This window comes from Pomacea canaliculata, linkage group LG5, assembly GCF_003073045.1.
Source record: "Pomacea canaliculata isolate SZHN2017 linkage group LG5, ASM307304v1, whole genome shotgun sequence".
Lineage (NCBI taxonomy): Eukaryota > Metazoa > Mollusca > Gastropoda > Architaenioglossa > Ampullariidae > Pomacea > Pomacea canaliculata.
The window spans coordinates 4,415,808-4,436,046 of record NC_037594.1 but is presented as its reverse complement, the minus strand read 5'-3'; the positions used below and the strand labels follow the sequence as shown (position 1 = coordinate 4,436,046).

Genomic DNA, 20,239 nt, shown 5'->3' with positions numbered 1-20,239 from the left:
CACGTCCGTGATGCTAAACAGTCTGCACAGACATTGATATTTTTGTTGATGTCGAACACAGTTCGCACAGCCCAGTTCCTATTTTCGATTCGCTTCGTTGTACTCGTCCGTATTATAGTCATTATCTTTCCATCTATAGTCAAATGATCATAAACCATCGCACACTTTTTTTTTCTTCCTCTGCGCCAAATTTGAATAGCTTCAAGAACTCTCTAGAGAACAGTTCAAAATTTATAGAACTATTTTACAGTTTTGGTGTTTAACAAAATGTACTTTGAAGCTGTAATCTGCTTGAAACTGAGACAGTATTCCAGTGAGTTTAAGAGAGGACATTAAATAGGCCGCAAGGTCTATTCACATGATTCTGTACTGCTATTATCAAGCTAACAGTCATCGTAAAAGATTATCTTCCTGGAGAAGCACAATGCCAGCCGTATAAGACCTGGCAGCATACAAAGCTTACTGTGACAGCGCAACATTCCAAACTTTCTGGAGTGAAAGGGAATAAGTCTGAAGTCGATACCACCGATGTGCAGATCGAAGTTACAAAACGGCGCAGATGTCACCTGACAGTACAAATAAAATGGTCCAGAAAAAAGGGAAGTATCACCGAAAGAAATCAATCCAGGACCAGCAAAGAAAAGTGACAGAGAGCTTTCACCCGTTAGCCAGTTAGCGAAGGGACATCAAAGGTGCTTTCGTAAGTGTAGCACTCAGATCTCTTCTTGGGGTAGACACCTTTTCATGGAGCTGGATGTTTAAAGTTTTCAATAGGTACTCCAGTTTCCTTACCACTCATCAATGTTTTTTCCTTGTTGTACCAAAAAAAAAAAAAAAAAAAAAAAAAAAAAAATCACACTAATGGCAACCATCTATGCAGATATTGCAGGCAATCTTCAATTACCTCGTTTCACGTGAATCTTCATTATGTCTTCCGGCCGCTGATATGACAGAGGATGGATTTCGTCCCAACCCTTTGATTAAATACACTGTGCAGTAGTTATGCATAATGAGCAATAACACATTCAGATGCTAGAAAATTGTATTTTTAATACATTTTATATTATATCCACTCAGCAAATTTTTCACACTGCTGAATGAAAGTCAACATGTATTGCTGACAAAACTGACCAAACACATTAGTAAATAAAGAATTAATGGTTTATTCTGTCTCTCATCTAACTGACAAAACATTCTTTAAATTTTAGCAGAAAGAAACAAACTGTCTATTCCACAAATAATAATGGCTTTTACAAAATTAAACTGCATTTATGCTGCTTCGCCTTCAGTTCCTGCAGAAACTAAGACTTTTTTGGTAACCCTTGTTTCATACATGCAAAAATGCAATCATCAATATAATGTGACATTGTTTCTTCTTTCTTTTAAACGTTTTTTTTGTAGATGTTCAACATGTATGTACATGCCAATCAGCAAATCATATGAATGCAACTGTTTCAATATCAATCCTGCCACCAGAGGCATAAATTCATTCTCTCCCTTTTCTGCTTCAAATTTTTAAAACACATACTGATAACACACAATTATTTCTTTTCCAACACCACTTTGAAAGTCTTTACCATATCCACAGCTGAATTAGTGGTCTGCACCAATGATTACCTCAGGTTGCAAAGATACCATACTCTACTTGAACAGTACATTGTGTGTCTCAGGGTTGAATCCAGGAGCGTATTTTACTTCTGGATGCTACAACATGCAATCAAATCAAACTTTAATGTCTGTTCAAGACAGTCAGAGACAGAAATTTTTCTTTTGCTCACAATCACATCACACATACAAAGATAATATAAGCGCATCTATACACATACACAAATATAAAGATATACTCATACATGACACTCAACACACACACACCTACACACTCTCACACATACACAAGCATGCCAGGTAATATGGTAGACCTACAAGTCCTTGGGCCTTTTATTTAGGATGGTGTCTGAATGTGGCAGCTGTGATGTACCAATAATTTTACTTGTGTGGTGGATGACTTACATTTATTCATGATACCTGACAATATTTGACTTGCCTGTACAAGCAAATAATGAAACACAACCAGCTTTACTTGTCAGATTACAGGATCTTAGTAAGAAGATCTGAATAATGATAGCTGAGGGGGAAACACAGAAATTCCTATTCATTCTTTACTATATTTACTGATCATATTTATTGATTTTATTCACTTACTACATTTTTGCAGTATTTGTGCAGCATTCTTTTCCCCCTTTTAGACCTTCCCACTCCCCATTTTTTCACTTTATTTTATTTGTAATTAATCTATTTGTGGTCATTTAATGGTCCAGCAGATAACAGTGAGTGAGGATATGCTACAAGATCCGAGTAAACAAACACTTGTTGCTATGGAGATAGGATGCTACATTTTTTTATGAACATTTGATTCTCAAGTTTAACAAGCTTGTCTGCTCTGGACAGAAGTGACATCTAATTTCTCACCATGTTAGACCTGTCTGCTGCCTTTGATTACTACAGACCAGATTCATTCACAGACTCAGTACTCTCTAAGGCATCTCAGGCTTCCCACTCAGTCATTTTCACTGTAAGTTCAGGTTGACTTTTACAAATAATGTGTCCTATATCTAGTGTTTTGGTTTTACTTGGATCAAGAGCTGATAGCAAAAGGTGAAAAAGAGCTAATTTATGAATAGGCAGCAAGCAATGGACAAACTAGAAGTGTACAAATGGACCACTGACCTCTTCGACAACGTTCGTATAGACTGGTAACATGTCGTTTGGAATCAACAACTCTGGTGCATCCCAAGGAACAGACATGCTGAAAAGACTCTGCACCTGCCATTTCTTAGCCAAGCTGTACAGAAGAAACATGATTCTAGAAACAATAATAACCATAAAAAGAAGAAAACTATTTTTGTAGCGTATTTCCCCATTGCACTGTACAGGCACAAAAAACAAGTAAAACACACAAATATGGACTGAAAAAAAGTGTGCTAAATATATTCAGAGAAAACAACACAAAAGCAAATTGACTTGGGCATTCAGGGAACGATTTCTTTGAAATCACATCTGAATATTAGTTGGTCTTAGACAAGGGAATAAATAAAGAAGGGATTTAGGAAAAAAAGTGCATCAGAGGACAGGGATGTTCTTTCTTACTTCATGCGGTAAAGATTGTAGTCATTGTCAAATGTGGACTGCCAGTCCTTGAACTTATTTTGTCATCAAATGGCTTTGTGTCAAGATTACGGGTCTCAAGTTCCTCAACAATCTGCAAGATAACAATTTTGCATGAAAAATTATTTTTTAGGCCGCATTAGATTTCAAGTCTACAGTTACTGTACTTCACTATTTTATACTTGCCTTTGTGATTTGTGATCTCTAAATGCACAAATAAAAAATATTTTGAGTACGCATATTTTTCTTGTGCTACAACTCCAAAATTACCAATTTTTGCATCTTAGGGATGTCTACAACTATCAAGACGTATCAGTTTCTAATAAAAGCTTCCTAGCCTCTGGTCAAGGCAAAATATGAGGGCTATGTTTCTGAGAAAAACTATTAGTTATTGTTAGTCACTAGAGAGAGCTTCAACTCCTCGTGGAAACCTCCCCCCTCCCCCAATGCGTAACCTGCCGGTCCAAAGCCCAGATGAAGGAGGAGGGTTGGGCGTGGGGCTAGCAACCCCGCCCTGTAAAACAACCATGCTACAGAAACTGCAAATGCAGCATTCCTATGCTCCACTGGGGGTGATTAGGAACAAGAAGAAGGGAGAGCTTCATCATGAATGTGAATGTTCACATGGGCAATCTCTATTTTATTCTTCATTTGTGCCCATCTGTTGTAAATCTGCATAAAATATGTATATAAAATATAAGTAAATATATGTTTATTGATTAGATCATTTTCTTACCAGTGCGATCTTCTCAAATTTTTCTCCCATTTTTTTCACATTAAATTTGATGCACTGAGGTTGCTACTTGAGCACAATTTCAAAGATAAACCAATTTGTCAAGCAATAAGTCTTTTCTGACCAGAAATTTCTATATTTTGTCATGTCACAGCAGCTGCATGTTATAAATTTCACAGGATTATCATCACGACTCAAAAAAAAAACAAAAAAACAAAAAAAAACATTAAAAAACAAAACTGAACTTTGCAATCTAACCCTAACCCTTTGGTTTTCTCTGCTGGTCTTTGTTTCCAAATGAAAATAAAATATCTCTGTCATCTAATACTTGCTAAACAAACATAATTTGGTCAAAATAAATAAATTTTATTTCATTTAATAGCACATTTTTTGATTTTTTAGCTTTTTCTTATTTAAGTTTTATGTCTCAACCCTGACCCAAAAATGCACGTGCAGAGTTGCTAATTATCTGTAATTCCTGCCATGCAGATTGGTTAGGTAATATCACCTCCTCAGTCATTCATGAATTGGAAGTTAGTTTTCCTGTTGGGTAACTTAACCAGCTGGTTACTACCCAAGTGAGGGAAATTGTACCCATGTGTACCTGCTAATGTCCATGAATATGAGCCATGGTCTGTATTGTAATATATAACCAAAGGTGTTGGGCAGCAGAATAACACTTCCAAAGGCTGACAAAACATTGAATCAAAATCACCACTCAGTTGCACAAAAATGGACACATCTGGATGTTTTAGTTAAACATTTAAATCAATTACAAAAAAATTAACAGGAAAATTTATGCAACATAAAACCATAGAAAGATGACTGCATGGTGGTTGATGTCCCATGATAAGTAGCTTATAAAGTTTGCCACTATTTTTTTAATGTGAGGAAATGCCTAGAAGTCAAAATTTTAATAATGAAAAAAAAATGCAAAATTTTTAAACATAGAGGTTTAGCATTTTTTAATACTTACAATCTCCCAGTCTGGCATATCAGACACATCATATGTGAGCACATCACTGTACTTGCTGCAAACATATTAGGCATGTTTTCAATAACATTAAGCAGTCTGTTTCATAGGCATATTTCATGAATATTTTAAGTTTTCTTTGGGGGGGGGAATCCTTAAGTCTGAGGTCCTGAAATTGTAAGGACTTCAATGACACTGGTTTGAAATATTTGCCATGAAAGTAAAACATAGCTACAATTAGTGCACATGATAATTTCACTGATAAAGACTTTCCAAAAGAAAAAACACTTCACACAAAATAGTAATTAGGCTGCCAACAAAATATAAATTCCCCTTACCAACTGTAAAATTACCCATGACTTGATATTGAATGTGTTCAGAAACTGAGAGCCAGTGAAGTGTAGTCAGGACAAGAGTGACATGATCAATTTCATTGTTATGGAAAATGACATGAGCAGGTTTGTTTTGAACAAGCAGGAAAATATGGTAAATTTGAAAGGCCAACAAGACAACTTACAAGTCATATGAGAGAGGACAAGGGAGAGAACAAGCACCAGCCAGGATAAAAACTTTTCACATTCATACAGGAACATGAATCAAGGAAGGCATTAGATGCACCTTCATGAACATGCATAAACCCACACATTTACACAGCCTAATACACACACAGTGGAGTACCCAGGGAAAACTACCAAGTGCCAGGCCTGTGTCACATCCAGAGAGAGGTATGTCGGAACCAAAGTATGAACCCATGATACCTGATTCTTAGTGCCATGCTAACAGGTCCTAACAAACCTGTGGATGCTTTGCAGGCCACTGTCAGTTTTATCATGAGAGCTGGCCTCCAAGTGTGACAAAGAAAACAGACGAAGAAGAACAACAGCAGGTGCTAAAACAAAAGTTGTATAGTTTCCACCCCAGCACCCCATGTTCTTTTCAGTCAGCACCATTTACATTCTTTACTAATTTATTATTTAGTGTATATTATTTGCTTTTATTTATTTTGCAACATACCCCATGACAGGCAGATACTTTTCTTTGTACATTGTGTCCACTGTCTTCAAAAAGTCATCTGTGATGACAGGTCCATTAACTTCATAGCTCTGAAAGAGTTAGGGATAAAAAACAAATAAATGAAACAAACAAAAATCAAAGCTACACAGATTTTGATACTGTGCTCATGGTGCATTGTGCTAAACACTAAAGTAAAATTTTTTCTCTCTTTCTACCATGAGTGCTTTTTGTGACATGCCTTAAGTGTATTTAACTGTGAAAAATTGCCACCTTTTCCATCTGAACCAATTCGCAGTTTGTAACCTTCTACATCACCAAGGAAATAATCCTTTTGCCACCAAGGAAATAATTTTTCTTACTACCAAAGCATTCATTCTGCTATTAAGTAATACTCACCACATCGCGAAAAAACTCTAAACATTTTTTGTCTCATCTAGATCTCTATAACCAACATGCCAGACTATGGACAAGAAAGACAGCAGCCAAAATGAAACAAAATTTAAATTTTCTTTTTAAAGCAAAAAAGATAATATAGGCATTATCATTGAATTTTTCAATAGAGACAAAGCGCTGCGCTTTTCCTGACATGATACTGCATAGGTTAGTAAAAGGGACATGTCATTCACTACTGTGATCGACTGACACAACTAAACATGTTATCAACTTAAGAGATAATCTGACCTCAGAAGATGGTAGCAACAAAAGTAAATATTCTAGAGACTTATAGTTTGCAAGCATAAAAAGCTTTCCTTGGTTTGTGACCAAGAACATTACCATTTACACATCAATTTCAAATTAATTATTGCTTTTAGATTTAAAAAAGAATAATTCCTGGCTTCTTCAAATAATGACACCATTTTCATCATCGCACCAATAGTTTCATTACCCTCTTTGCTGAAAACTCAAAATAACACAGCCTTTATTCTTCTTTACTATTTTTGCTTCCAGCAAGATGAAGATGTAAAGGACAATAACTCTAGAGAGAAGTGATTCAGTTTCTAAATGCAGCAGCTCCCTTACAAAAAAAGATAATGAAAAGATAATGACGCCATCAGACACCATTTCAGTACTCCAACACTCCAAAATATATGAACTGATGTAATGAGTAACAGGACAGAGAATTTATTACCGTTATTTACTCAACTCTGCATCATCTACCATGCATCATACTATCTTTAGTCTTGGTAATCAAACGCTAAGCAAACTGAAACCCCTCTATAAGACTGATCCTTCTCAAGTTAAACAAAAATGTAGAGGTACTGTGTACCAGGTCACTGTTACAGAGTTAACCATCAGCTTTCAAGATAGCAAAGAGATGAAAGAGAACAGTTAGGTCACTTACAACATTGCGTTTGTTCACCAATTTGCGCAGAAAAGGAAAAGGTGCATCAAGGTAAATGACTAAGTGTGGGCGCCACAGCTCACAGATGGTGTTGTCATACACAAAATTCATGTACTTCAAAGCTGAAAACATACAAAGTATCAACCATGAAGCATATCAGATCACAGCTTGGACACAATGCACCGACAGTACTTCATGGAGACATGCTGTAACTAATATTTTTAAGCAGCAGAAGAAAATTACCAAGCTAAGTTAAACGTAAACTTTAAAGTTTAAAGGTGTCTACAAAACTTCTGAGTAAAGAACTGTTTATATCTATATAATTTATATCAGTCTTTCTTTTAAAGGAAACCCATTGAAATTAGCTTAACGGTCAAGCAAAACAAAGGAATAATAGTCTATTTCTGTGCCACTGAAGTATGCAATAACCACTTTTGTTTCATAGCTCACTTACCAGGTGCAGTGATGAAACCCATCTTACGGAAGACGTTTTGAAACACCATATGTGAAAAGATACCTCTCTCCACCACAACACCTTGTCCTGTAGATTTATTCTTTTGTTATCACAATCATAAAATACAATAAACAATTTTAAATTCTTGGAAGAAATCTTACTATGAAACTGTACTTCTCAGTAATTTATTTAGCACAGTGATTTGTGTGCTATTTATTCCTGCTAAAACTTTGAAGGTTCCCACATGCTGAACTGAATTTATATTTTAAAAAATAGTCAATAGTGTAATGAGTATCTGCACATTTACTTTTTGTTGATGCCAATGAAGTATCACACTTCCCTGAAACTAGAGGTGCCCATCGTCTGCTCTTGAAAATGTCTCAAACTTACCGGTGTTCAGGAGGTGCTCCAAAGCATCTACATATTCGAAGAAGCTGGAATAATACATGGTTAACAGTGTACGCCCAATGGACTCTAGCTGTTCTTTCGGTGCCTTCTGTTGGTAGAAGGTCTCCAGATCTGTGAATCTAATCCTTGGAGGTAGTTGCTCATTTAGAGATCTCAAATCGAAATTCTCTCCAGTTAGAAACATGTTTGAATCTCTAGGATCTGGAAAGAACTTCATATCGAATTCTTTGGCCAGTTTTTCGCCAAACCACGACTTCCCCACTGCCAGATTGCCATCTATGACAATGACTTTAGTATTGTCGTCAAATCTTTTCCTCGTATTATCAAAGTATTGGTAAAAGGAATTATATGGACGCTTTTTATACGGCCATGGAGGATGCCTGGATTTTGACGGTTCGCCGTGTGTAGAAGTCAGGTGTGCAACTTGTGTTGTACTTGGCAAAACTGATGCTTGAACTCTTCCTGCTTGCACAAGTAAAAGCTGTCGGGCGTGTGGCTGCAATGCACTTACGGCTCTGGTAATTATCAGAGCCATTCCGAGCGGTGACTAAACTTGAGGGCTCAATGTCACCCTACGAGTCTCAAGGCAAAATTACTTCCCCTGACCGGAAGTTATTGTCACAAGACAAGGGACGTCACTCTAAATGGCAACTAGAGTAACAGACGAAGCCAAACATTAAAGTTTTGGGAAATATGCCCAGCAAAATACGTATGATTACATATTCTATGTTCAGTACATTTCTTTCTAGATACTTCAGAAATAACTATTAATTCAGGGAGTTTTTCTAAGTACAAGTTGCACATTTCACTTTCACAAACTGTCGGCCTGTTGCGATGATTGCTATATTCAAATTACAGACATTATTTATATATGACATTATACTGTCATCAGTAAAATTCATGTCAATATCTGTCACTCATTGGACTTTGTCAACTCGAGTTGCGTCGGTTCCCTTTCCGGTGCCTTCGAAAGACGATTCCCTGTGCCATTGCGTTGGGCAACCCACCGGTACATGACCAATACGAGTGTTTTCCTGTTGAAATCTCTCGGCGTAGAACATTGTCGTAGACGACCGTCCTCGCCTTATCTGTTAATTAGTTAATTACTTTTACAATAAATGTGTCAGCTGTCAGTCTGCCCTTTGGTCATTAAAAATGACTAGGTGTTTACACACATTCAGACAACATATAAACACCCTACTCTAAAACGTTACATGGACATTAAACGTTTTTTTCTCTCTCTCTCCTGATAGCAATTGCTTAAGACATCCCAGTGTGGACTCGATGAACTGTAACTGAGAACGGATAATACTGGTCTGCAACATTCACAGTACAAAGATGGTTTGGTCGGTTTATTGTACAATTCAAGGATGTCGCAGAAAATCGCGAGTACATAAAGCCACACAAAGGTACACTACACAAGATTGTTTCAGTTACTCTAATACGCACTCACTTGCATTTTCTTGCAGACTGACGATCAGACAAAATGCGCAATGATGTTCATACAACTAGGAACAAAAAAGAAACAAAAAAAAACACACACACACACACACACACAGCCAAACGCATGCTGGCAAAATCTTGAGTAGCTTGATTGCACTCACTCTTTCGTTCATTCCACTTGACTTAATTTAATTTGGTTTAATTTTCATCTCAATGACAACATGCTTCAGATGGCATCAACGGATGTCGTTCTTCGGCGTAGCTCGATAGCATACGTTGTTGTGTACACACCCGTCATATTCTCACAGAATGACAAAGGAATGAATCTAGGGCGGATACCGACGCTTTTGTGCTCAGTTTTGCAACTTTCATTCTGTACTGTTTATCGTGCGATGGCGAGCAAACACGTCATATCGTTCCTATCACTGACCCGTTCTTGAGACTACTAAAGGAGTTAACCCTACCTCTCCCCACTGCATTAAACCCTCACCTATTGAGAAGTTCACTTCGATCACATTTCTGACTACTGATCAATAGAGATACTCCCTGACCTTTTCCGGTTTGGGGTCAAGGTTAATTAATGAAGGGAATAATGGGTTTGCTTCAAGGGTCACCTAGAGAAGGTATTTTCCTCAGGGTATCTATCACCACTCGAGGTCTAGCTTCATTATATATGGTAAACAGAGCAGACCCCAATTACAAAAACTAAAATCACGACAGTTGATTGAGTATGTTCACATTCTGTTGCTGTGGAACATCATCTAAAGGCACTGGCGATGACGCGTTCCCCATGTTGAGGTTGCTGTCTGTGGAGTTGAGAGTGAGGGTTCCCGGCGTGGAGGGTATGGTGACAAACTGTTGCACGTTGGGGATGTTGGCCACTACGCATGCCGACAAGGCACTGCGGTACAGACTGAGCTCCGCCGCATCGTACCTGCAGCAGCAAGCGAAGGAAGGAGTGAATGAGGGAAGATGTGCTCTTAACTAATGTAAATATAGAACCTTTACTGTCGGAACCTCAAAGCGTTTAGATTCCTGATTCTTTAGGAATTCTAATAATCTAGAGATGTTGCTGCTACTTCTTTTACAGTTTCAGGGCAAGTGAATACTGACGTTTTAAATCCTTAATTTCGGACTGAATTATTTAATTACTTTAATTATAACCATGTCAAAACTTGCACTTATGTTGGCCATTAACTAACCAAAAAAGTAGCACCCAGGTAGAAAACAGAGGCGTGAGTGCACCTTACCATTCGCCACACTCGCCGGCCAGGGAGTCGTAACACTCAACGTGACTGATAGTAGTCACGCCATTGAAGCCACCGATGACGAACAGCATGTCGTCGATGACCTGTCGTTAAAAAGGTCTTCTATTGCATTAACCGATGATAACTGAGTGCATCCATGGGTAAGTACGTAACTTTGTTTGCAAAATAACTGTGAATTGTGTTTATCCTTTTGAGTGTAAAACAATCAAACATTTCTGCTGACCTGCCTCCTCCTATAGCCACATGCTTCCTCTTCTTTTCGCTCTTTCTATTTCTCCATCCCTCTTTATCTTTCTGTCTGTCTGTCACTTTAGTACACCTATCTCCCCTCTCCCCGTTTCCAGTGAACTATCTTTCCAATTTCTGCAGTTTCTCGGTCCAAGTATGTCACAATTATCCCGAGCTACGCCCTCCTATAATGCCCCTGGCTATACCCTCCCATAGTGTCCCTTGCTACATCCACATACTCTCACATACTCATCGACGATAGCCTCTGCACTGCTCACATCCCCTAATGTCCCTGCCCTGCTCATTCACAATACTTCTGTACTGCTCCTACCCCACGATGCTCTGCCCCTGTTCTAGCTCAGTGATGTCTGAGTACTATTCACTCTCGTATTAGCCCTGTACTGCTCACATCCCAAGAAGCCTCAGTACTCCTGATACCCCGGTGTTAAACTTATGCCCATTCGCTGCTCACATCCCATCCTGTTCCTGTACTAGTCAAATCTCACAATCCTCTGGTACTACTCACGCCAATGGCGAAGTTGCTGCGCGGGCTGAACATCTCCGGGATAGTGGTCCAGGAGCGGGTCTCGGGAGAGTAGCGCTCACCGTGTTCATTCGCGTGATGCCGTTGAAGCCACCCAGCGCGTAGATCATGCCATTGTAGGCGATGACTCCCACCCCGCTCCGTCTGTTCCTCATGGGGGTGATTAGTGTCCAATGGTTAGTGGACGGATTGTAGTACTCTGCCGTGTTCAGGCACTCCTGGCCATTGAAGCCGCCGCAGATGTAGATCTTGTCTGCCAAAGAAACAATGATGGAGTCATGTCACGCATGGGTCGTGTAGCGTAACAGTGACTATGGGTCGTGTTATGTAAATACGCTTGTCACAAACAGCAATTACAGCTACTGTGCACTTGTTCCTTCAAACGGATCGTCACTGAAATCTCATTAAATTCAATAATTAATGGAATTTTAGTCGTGCCGACTAAAGCAATACCGTCGTCTTGCGAGAAGATAACCAAATAGTCTTATATAGTATAAGAAATTTCTTAGTCGTTGTTGACGTTCTCATACCCAGACTAATAATGATTTACTATGATTTATGTTCAATACCCGTCAGAGGGTGAAAGAATCGTGATTCTTGAATCTTGCTACTATTACTTTCCACACTGCCTCGAAAAATAGTTCACGTATAAGTAATTATGGTACCCTACCTCACATATAAAAAAGTATATATTTTCTGCAGATAATGAAGAATCCCGCTGCCGAACTGCTATATACCAAGCATGCTACTCTCGGTCTATTTCTGAGCCGCGGTACTCCGGGTTCGTATATAAACATTCCAAGGGTAAGTCGTTGTCCCGGGGCAAAATAAGAAAATTAATGGCAAGCGTCTTTTCTCTTTGTGTACAGAACGGGGTAGAGACCCCGCGGATATTAAAGACTCGCGCGTAAGTTCGCGCATAAAAGTACTTATTTTCATACTGGCGTGTGTTATGTCGCTGCGTACCCCTATATAACCCTTGCCGTACCCCTATAGGTACCCGTACCACCGGTTGAGAACCGTTTCTCTAGACCAGGGGTGGGCAATTAATTTGGATGGCGGCACGTGCTTACCGTCCAGAACGGTGGCCTTGGCGTCACTGCGCTGATGCATCATGGGTTGGATGTAGCTCCACTGATTGGTGTTTGGATTGAGGCGTTCTACCGTGTTGAGGCGAACATGGCCGTCAAAACCACCCATCGCGTACACCATACCTTTCAGCCCCACGGCACTGACATAGCACCTGCACCAGCAGTCATCTTTTCTTTTTAAAAAACGATAAAAAAACCCAACCTAGCTGTTACTTTCGAAAGACGATAAAAAAAAAAAACCGAACCATTTGCTTTCTTCTGAATTTATTAAGCTTCATTCTTCTGTGTATAAAACTTAAATGCAATCAACACTGGCCCGTAAAGTTATAAGTCTTTTATACAACTACAGGTGTAGTATATGTTTTTGATATATAATAAGGCAGGTGGTCATAGTTCATCTACTTCGCCTGACCTTGAACCATTTTTGTTTACAGACAGACAGACAGACAGAAAGAAAGAAAGAAAGAAAGAAAGAAAGAAAGAAAGAAAGAAAGAAAGAAAGAAAGAAAGAAAGACAACAGACATGCGAACGCTAAAAACAAAATTAGTGCAGCTTTCAACGTCTTATATTTATGACCTTTTTGAGTTCATGGGTGGTGCTTCCGTCCAGAGCAGTTTTGAAGGGTAGAACTTGCGGCAGCTGTTGAAATACTCTATGCCATCAAACCCTCCCACCACGTAAATGACTTCGTCGATTACAACGCAAGCATGATAAGCACGAGGTCCTGCAATCAGAAATCATTAGTACTTCTTCGCTTCTTCTTTACTTTTATTTACTTATACAGTATATATTTTTTTTTGCTTAGCTTTGTCTTTCTTCTTATTTTTTTTTCTTTCTTTCTTTCTCTTTCTCTCTGAACATATACGTGTGCGTTTTGTGTCCTCGCTTAATAAGTGTTCTAGTCGACCTTCTGTTCAGTTCAGAGTCAGAGTATATCTAGCAACATTTTTAGCCAGAGGTTTTCAGAGCTAAGGGGACTATTGGTAAGTCGTAGGTCTGTACTTCAAACCTTAGCTGAGCAGTGGACAAATATGAAGCAAAGTCTCCACAAATATTTTAGAGAAACACTAAGTTTAAAAAATATCTTCTTCAGCAGACTGTCCGATCTCCTACAAAGAGCAAAGGACGAACGAATTTGTCCGAAGTGTCGTCACCAGTCTGATGAGTCCCCAGGAGTCTCTGCTTGCTACACTCAAGCGGCAGAAACTGAAATGGTTCAGTCATGTCGCCCGACATGACACCTTGCCCCTGGCTGTTCTTTAAGGCTACGTTGAAGGTGGTCGACGCTGTGGCAAACAGAAGAAAGGATGAGTGCCCAACGTGAAGGAATAGACTGGCTGTCCACTGGAGGACCTTCTCAGTCGGGCCCAATATCGTTCCAGTTGGCACAAGTTTAAGAATGTGTCTCTCCATCAGCTCTGCCATACGTCTGGTACTTGCCGCTCCAGTTATGGGATGACATGACGAGCAAAACATGCAAGATGCCATTTAAAAGTGGTAATTTGTTAAAAGGTCGAGGTTACCGAGTACGATGCATGAATATTGATAAAGAGAACACACTAATACACAAGAAAGTAATCAACACGACCACTACTTTTGACGACTCAAAACGACTCTCTTGCCTCTGTCCGCAGACCCTGCCACCAGCCATCGGTCCGCCCGTGTGTCATAGGTCTCCACTATGTTGCACGGTGAGCCGCCACTCCATCCACCGATCACGAATAAGATTTCGTGCGGCACTCGCGGCCTGGTCAATGGAAAGCTCAGCTCAAGCTGTTTCCATGTATAAAAAATGCATCGTAATTAGTCTTCTGTGGGCAGTTCATCAGACGGACTCGCTGTTTTCTCGACATCTCTTGCATACAAATAAATACTTGGTAGTGTTTGATAGGATTCTTTTTTTTTGGACAGTCACAGAAGTAAATAAAAAGTTAAGCTTTATAGACTGATGTATTGACTTAGCTTTAAAACTTTCTCTTAAATGTAGAAGTATTTATGGAAAACGATCATCCCTATTCGATATTTATTAATCAGTTGCATGTCCTGAAAAATATATAATATTTTCCACTTATGGAAATAAGCCATCATGTTCGCACATTTTATCTTATTTATATAAACTGGAAGGATTTACAATAGATTGCAATTTTCTTCCAAGCAGTTTTACAATTTTCTCGAATGAGTTCGCCATAAAAACGCATCCAAAATAATTTTTAAAATCAGACTAAACTCATAACATTGAGAAGAGACAGACGGGAAAAGAGGTGAAAATTATTGCAGAGGAAAAGAGATAGAGAGTCAATGTTACCTGGACCTGTTGCCTTGGGTCAACATTGAGGTTGCACAAGTACTTGAGAACCTCGAGCGTCAGGTTCTTGGCCTCCTCGTTCTCGCGGACGTAGGAGTGAGGCTTAACGGTCTCAACCACGTACTTGATGGTCAGGAAGCCCATGCGCACCGTCTTCAGCAGCCGCCCCATCTCCTGGCGCCTCGACAGTTCGCGGTGATGCACCCACTTACACGACGCCTCGAACACCAGCTCCTCATTGCGCACGTTGAGGTTGTCAGACGACAGCAGCTCGCACAGGTTCTCCACCTGCACAACACCACCCTGTCACCCGCCTCTGTCGGGGTGTATGTGCGTGCTCACATATGTATCGTGTATGGTGTGTCGTGTGCGTGATTGATCTACGTATGTCTGTGTGCGTTGTGTAGAGAGAAGAAGGGGTGGAGAGGACAGAGCGTGCATACGTTCACACTTTATAGCAAATGAAGAAAAATGATAAATCACGGTCGCATTCATCATTAGAGAGTTTGAGATCCGCGACATGTAAGCACGGGTGATCCTCGACACCTACGTGGTGCGGCCAAGTGCTTGAGATCGAGCCACGGCAACGCGTAAGCACCGGAAGTGCTAATTTGAATCTTTGACACGTCAAGAAGGATTGCTATCCTACACATCGTGACCACGGCTTTGCTCAGCCGATGATGTAGAGCGCACGTTTCCATTGCTCCACCCGTTACTGTACCCATACCCTTACTCGTATTCATAATTATCATCATCATGGCTTGCTGTGTACCAGAATGCGCCCAAGACCACTGAAGGTATGGGGGTGATTATCTCTAGTATCTCACTGTGATATCACCATCACTTCAGCATCCGGTGTCAACTGCATGGAGCGTCGCCAGGCGCGCTAACTATGACTAAAGAACAGCAATCACTCCAAAAGGATCATAAGATATAACCACCTCTTGGTCGAGAAACTCCTCGCTCCTGGCCACGAGGTCGTTGAAGTTGTGATACGCGAACTGCATGGCGGCCTTCTCCAGGCCAGACCAGAAGTAAGTGCGAGCAAAGACTGCAATGCCCAGGCAGTTCTCCGGCGCCAACTGTCGCTTGAGAAACTCGCAGCATGACTTTACCAACGGTGCCATCAGGAACCTGCACAGACACCACAAACAATTAGCTCATAAGCCTCTTAATCCTATAATCATCAATAAAATGGTGTCATTAAAACAATTCCATGTATTTAAACACAAAATAAAGTACAATGAAACAGGGTTAAGTAAAGTAAAAGTTTCTTAAAAAAAGGTATATATATATATAAAGGCCTTTCGCAAATGAAGGGGATGGCCGAGTGGCTATTTGTCCATAGCTTGTTCTGTGTCCGTGTGGCACATCTTTTCGCGGTCCGCATATTTCCACGGGTGCCTGACCACTTAAGCTATCTTTGTTTGGTGATTTTTTTCTGGGGAATCAGTGACCTACGAAAATCCCACTTTCAGAAAAAAAGATTTGATGCGGGTTAAAGATGGAAAGTCTATGTTAGTCGATTGGGTGAGCTCTCGGGTGGAAAGAGGCAAAGAAAGTATACGAAACATCCGCAGTACCGGAATGACTAATTTGTAACAAAATTACGAGTGTTCAAATGTCAAATTGTACTAATTTTTTTAAATAGAGAAATATTTATATGATGAAGAATAAAGCAATGGTTTTAACACAAAATGAATGAAGCTGTGATGACAAACAGTACGGCCCATGCGCAGAGCCCGTGTCTATTTTCTGCTGAGTTTTATTTTCTTTTGCCACTTGTCGTCTGCAAGAGAACGCTGACCTTTGAGTTGTAGGCTTACTTGAGTTTTGCTTACCTGTCGGCAGCGAGCAGAAGGGACTCCACATTGTCGGATGTGATGAGAACCTGGCGGCTGTATGCGAAGTCGATGAGGTGGGCCACGATGTCAGAAGACACATCGGACAGCTGGACTTCCTGCAGCTGTGGCGGTTCGTGAGTTTGGAAAGCTTTGTTGGTAAACAGCTGTCAGAAAGCACAATGTACGAGATATTTTCCAAAACAGGACGCAAACATACGCATACATACAAGAGCGCATTTACACGTGTTTTCACTGAGAAAGCAGCTATTTATTGTTTTGTTTGCCTCTGTGGGGAGGATCTTTTTGTTTATGCTGTGGTATGACGATGACGACGTTGATGATGAGAAAGAAAAGAACAAGAAATATTTATACAACGCATTTGTAGAGCAGATTCAGCTGGCTTTGCACAAATAAAAGCCAGTAATAATATAGGTACTCACGGCCTTGAAGTAGCTGCTGGACGCAGACAGGATGTTGCGATGCACGACGAAAGAACAGTTATCCACCCTGAGGATGGCGTCGCACAGCTCCCCGCTGCCCCGCAGGTCATTCAAGATGTCAAGGGCCTTCTCGGTAAAGTCCTTGCGTTGACGACGCAAAGCGTCCGCCTCGGACCTGAAGGTCCCCTCCGATGCCGAGCCAGAGACCTCCACCAACTGCAAGATGGAGGAGTGACTTGACCCTTCCACTTCAACATACTCGATATTCATCTTCCACTCGGGAGACAGGCCGACAATGAAGGCTTGGCCGCTTGTCTCCGCCACAGGAGCATTCTGAATTCGCTTTTTCTGACCACGTTGTGGGGTTTCCTCTTTTTTTTCCTTTTTTTTTTCTTTTAGCAGACAGGGTAGAGGAAACCGCCGCAAGCTCTCAGCTGCCCTGGTGATGAGAGTGAGAAGAAGCCATATTTATGTCGAAGTTCCATGCAGATCAAGTGAGGGGCCAGCCTCCCACTCAGCATGACATGACACTCTCATGACTCTCACTCTCACTGCAGCGTCATTGATGATGTCATTGATACGAATGACGCAAACTAACGCGTCATGTCACGCGTTCTGCCTAATCGGCATATTCCTTCCTCTTTACAAGGAGAGTTCTTCGTGTTTCTTTGAAAAGTTAGGCTGTGTTGTTGTGTATTTCCCTCTCTCTCACACACACACACAAAACACACAACACGACACACACACACACATCCACGTAGACATCACACAATTAACTGTTCAGTGGCTTGGGGAATTCTAAACAAACACAGTCAGGTTTCAGATAATGGTGGAGTGAGGTAAGCATGGTGCAAGGCAGTGTGGCAAGTTTGCGAAGCACCAGAATTGCTTCAAAATTGATCTCCCTGATTAAAAGTAAACAGTGCGGACAAGCCGTACCAGAATGCTAACACATATATATTCCTACTACACCACAACCCCCGCTGAGACTATTATTGAGGGCTAAAGCCACTTGGTTAATGCTTGTGACCTCTTTCTCTGTAGGGTTCTGGGGTTAGGATTTCGCAACAGCATTGCAAGTCGCGGGCATTCAACGTAAGGTATGTTCACCTTAACAAGAAACTACCTGGAGAGACTATAGTGTCAGGTCTTATTCTTGGTCTTAGCCCCCCACCTCCAACTACCTTCTATCCTTGTTTACCTCCCCTGGTTCACTACCCGACATCGCGCCGTCTGCGGTTTTTGTTTACCTATCGATTAGATCCTTTTTTACTCCGTTTCTCCTTTACAAATGGATTTCAAAAACTCGTGTATTGATCAGAGACTCAAGGTCCTGTCTAAAAACATTATTCATAACCAGAAGCGTTTTTCTATTTAAATGTTTTTACTTGCTGTGCGTTTTTGTGTATTTCACTTCGCATGACGATTAAGGCTAAAGTTTAAAAATAAAATAAGTGCGTCGTGCAAACAGAGATAACGGTACCTCTCGTGCGGAACCGCTCGCCGGTAAAGAAACTTCACAGACCGTGTGACACGCGTGGAGCATAATAGCCTGAACAGTTTTAGCTTTGATCGCTGACGATACGCGATCAGAGACAGGTTTGCTGTTTGTTTGTTTGTTTGTTTGTTTGTTTGTTTGTTTGTTTGTTTGTTTGTTTAAAGGCTTTGGAACTGGCTGCTGTAGGTTTAGCACCTCCTCGATGAAAGCACACCTGACAAAGTCAACGTAGTGTATATGTGTGCTCGCTACACCTCCACAAACACCACAAACACGTACCGCGGGTGGGCGTCTTGCGGGACTAAAACAGTGTAGGGTAGGAGGGTGAGTGTCCGTGGATTGCAAGTGAAACAGGTCTGGGGCAACTGATCCACACACGTCTTCGCCACCTCTATCAATGATCACGATATCTTTATACACTGTTTTACATCTGCTTCCACAATTCCTGTTTCTGTTCTTGTTTTTGTTTTGTTTTTGTTTTTGTTTTTTTCTAAACTGCTCTTCGTATCTTAACACATCAGAGTATGTGAACAGTTTTGAGATGGTTTTATGCATAGTTCTCTGTTTGATGGTGTGCTTATATTATGGGATTTTTAAACAATAATAGATATCAACAATCAGTTTTTACATGCGCGCGTGTGCAATCGAGTGCGTGTGACCTCAAGTGCGTTCGAGGTCATTATTAATTCAGGGTATGTCAAGGCGACTTCCGGCGCACATACCTGAGGCTACCCGATCGCCTGTGCTAGATCAATACTTGCTATCGCGAGCAGCCTCTATAACACGTCTTAGTACCTGACCCAATTCCAGGTCGTTTTAAAAAAAAACTCCTCATCAAGGGAGGAAAACTAGGTCACCAAAGCCTCCCGGGGCACTTGCACTGTCCCGGCAGGGTGCTGAGGATACGATTGTCTGTAGAGTCGAATGGAGGGAAAGGTGTTGCGACACAAGTCAAGGTATGGCAGTATGCACACACCAGAGTAAACAGAATCGATTCGACAGTTGTTGAGAGCCTGTCCACATCATTGCAGACGATGACCATGCTGCCACAAGGGTATCTCTCAATCTTTCAATCCTTCGGGAGAGATTGCGCGTTTCGCTTCATTAACTCAGGGCCTGCACACGGCTTAAGTCCTCGACGATCTGCATTTTATAGCCATGATTGGGCATGACTATACCTCTGTGCACTAGCAGCACATCCACCATATATGTGTATGTGCTGTTGACCTGCGGGTGAATCACGGGTCGACTACGGAGCTCCCTAGGACGTTTCTAGTATTTCCTAAGACAAGCTACTGCACATTCGGAGTCATTTTTCTTTGCATGCATCGATTACAAAATGTCTGTCTGTCTGTCTGTCTCGCGCGCGCACACACGCAAAAATGTAAATGCGCGATTTGTGCGTGTGTGCGCATTCACGCGATTCTTACTTTTGTAGTGCGTTGGTGTTATTTTGTGTTTGAGAAGAAGTATATTCAACATTTTCAA

The 20,239-nt window shown here is 40.8% G+C and overlaps 2 protein-coding genes across 2 annotated transcripts; both read right to left on the bottom strand.

Annotated features, from left to right (window-relative positions):
- Positions 1-1,641: 1,641 nt before the first annotated feature.
- On the bottom strand, positions 1,642-8,701 carry LOC112563919 (NADH dehydrogenase [ubiquinone] 1 alpha subcomplex subunit 10, mitochondrial-like). The gene is given in 9 exon segments (XM_025238392.1): positions 1,642-1,704; positions 2,728-2,842; positions 3,148-3,211; positions 3,214-3,259; positions 4,875-4,929; positions 5,886-5,974; positions 7,228-7,349; positions 7,682-7,768; positions 8,072-8,701. Coding segments are annotated over 9 exon segments (1,194 nt in total). The 5' UTR covers positions 8,625-8,701.
- A 725-nt stretch (positions 8,702-9,426) lies between these two features.
- LOC112563844 (kelch-like protein 10) lies at positions 9,427-17,955 on the bottom strand. The gene is given in 11 exon segments (XM_025238226.1): positions 9,427-10,466; positions 10,783-10,883; positions 11,555-11,637; positions 11,640-11,825; positions 12,646-12,815; positions 13,241-13,388; positions 14,287-14,437; positions 14,970-15,257; positions 15,911-16,103; positions 16,811-16,977; positions 17,254-17,955. Coding segments are annotated over 11 exon segments (1,980 nt in total). The 5' UTR covers positions 17,524-17,955; the 3' UTR covers positions 9,427-10,243.
- Positions 17,956-20,239: the final 2,284 nt, after the last annotated feature.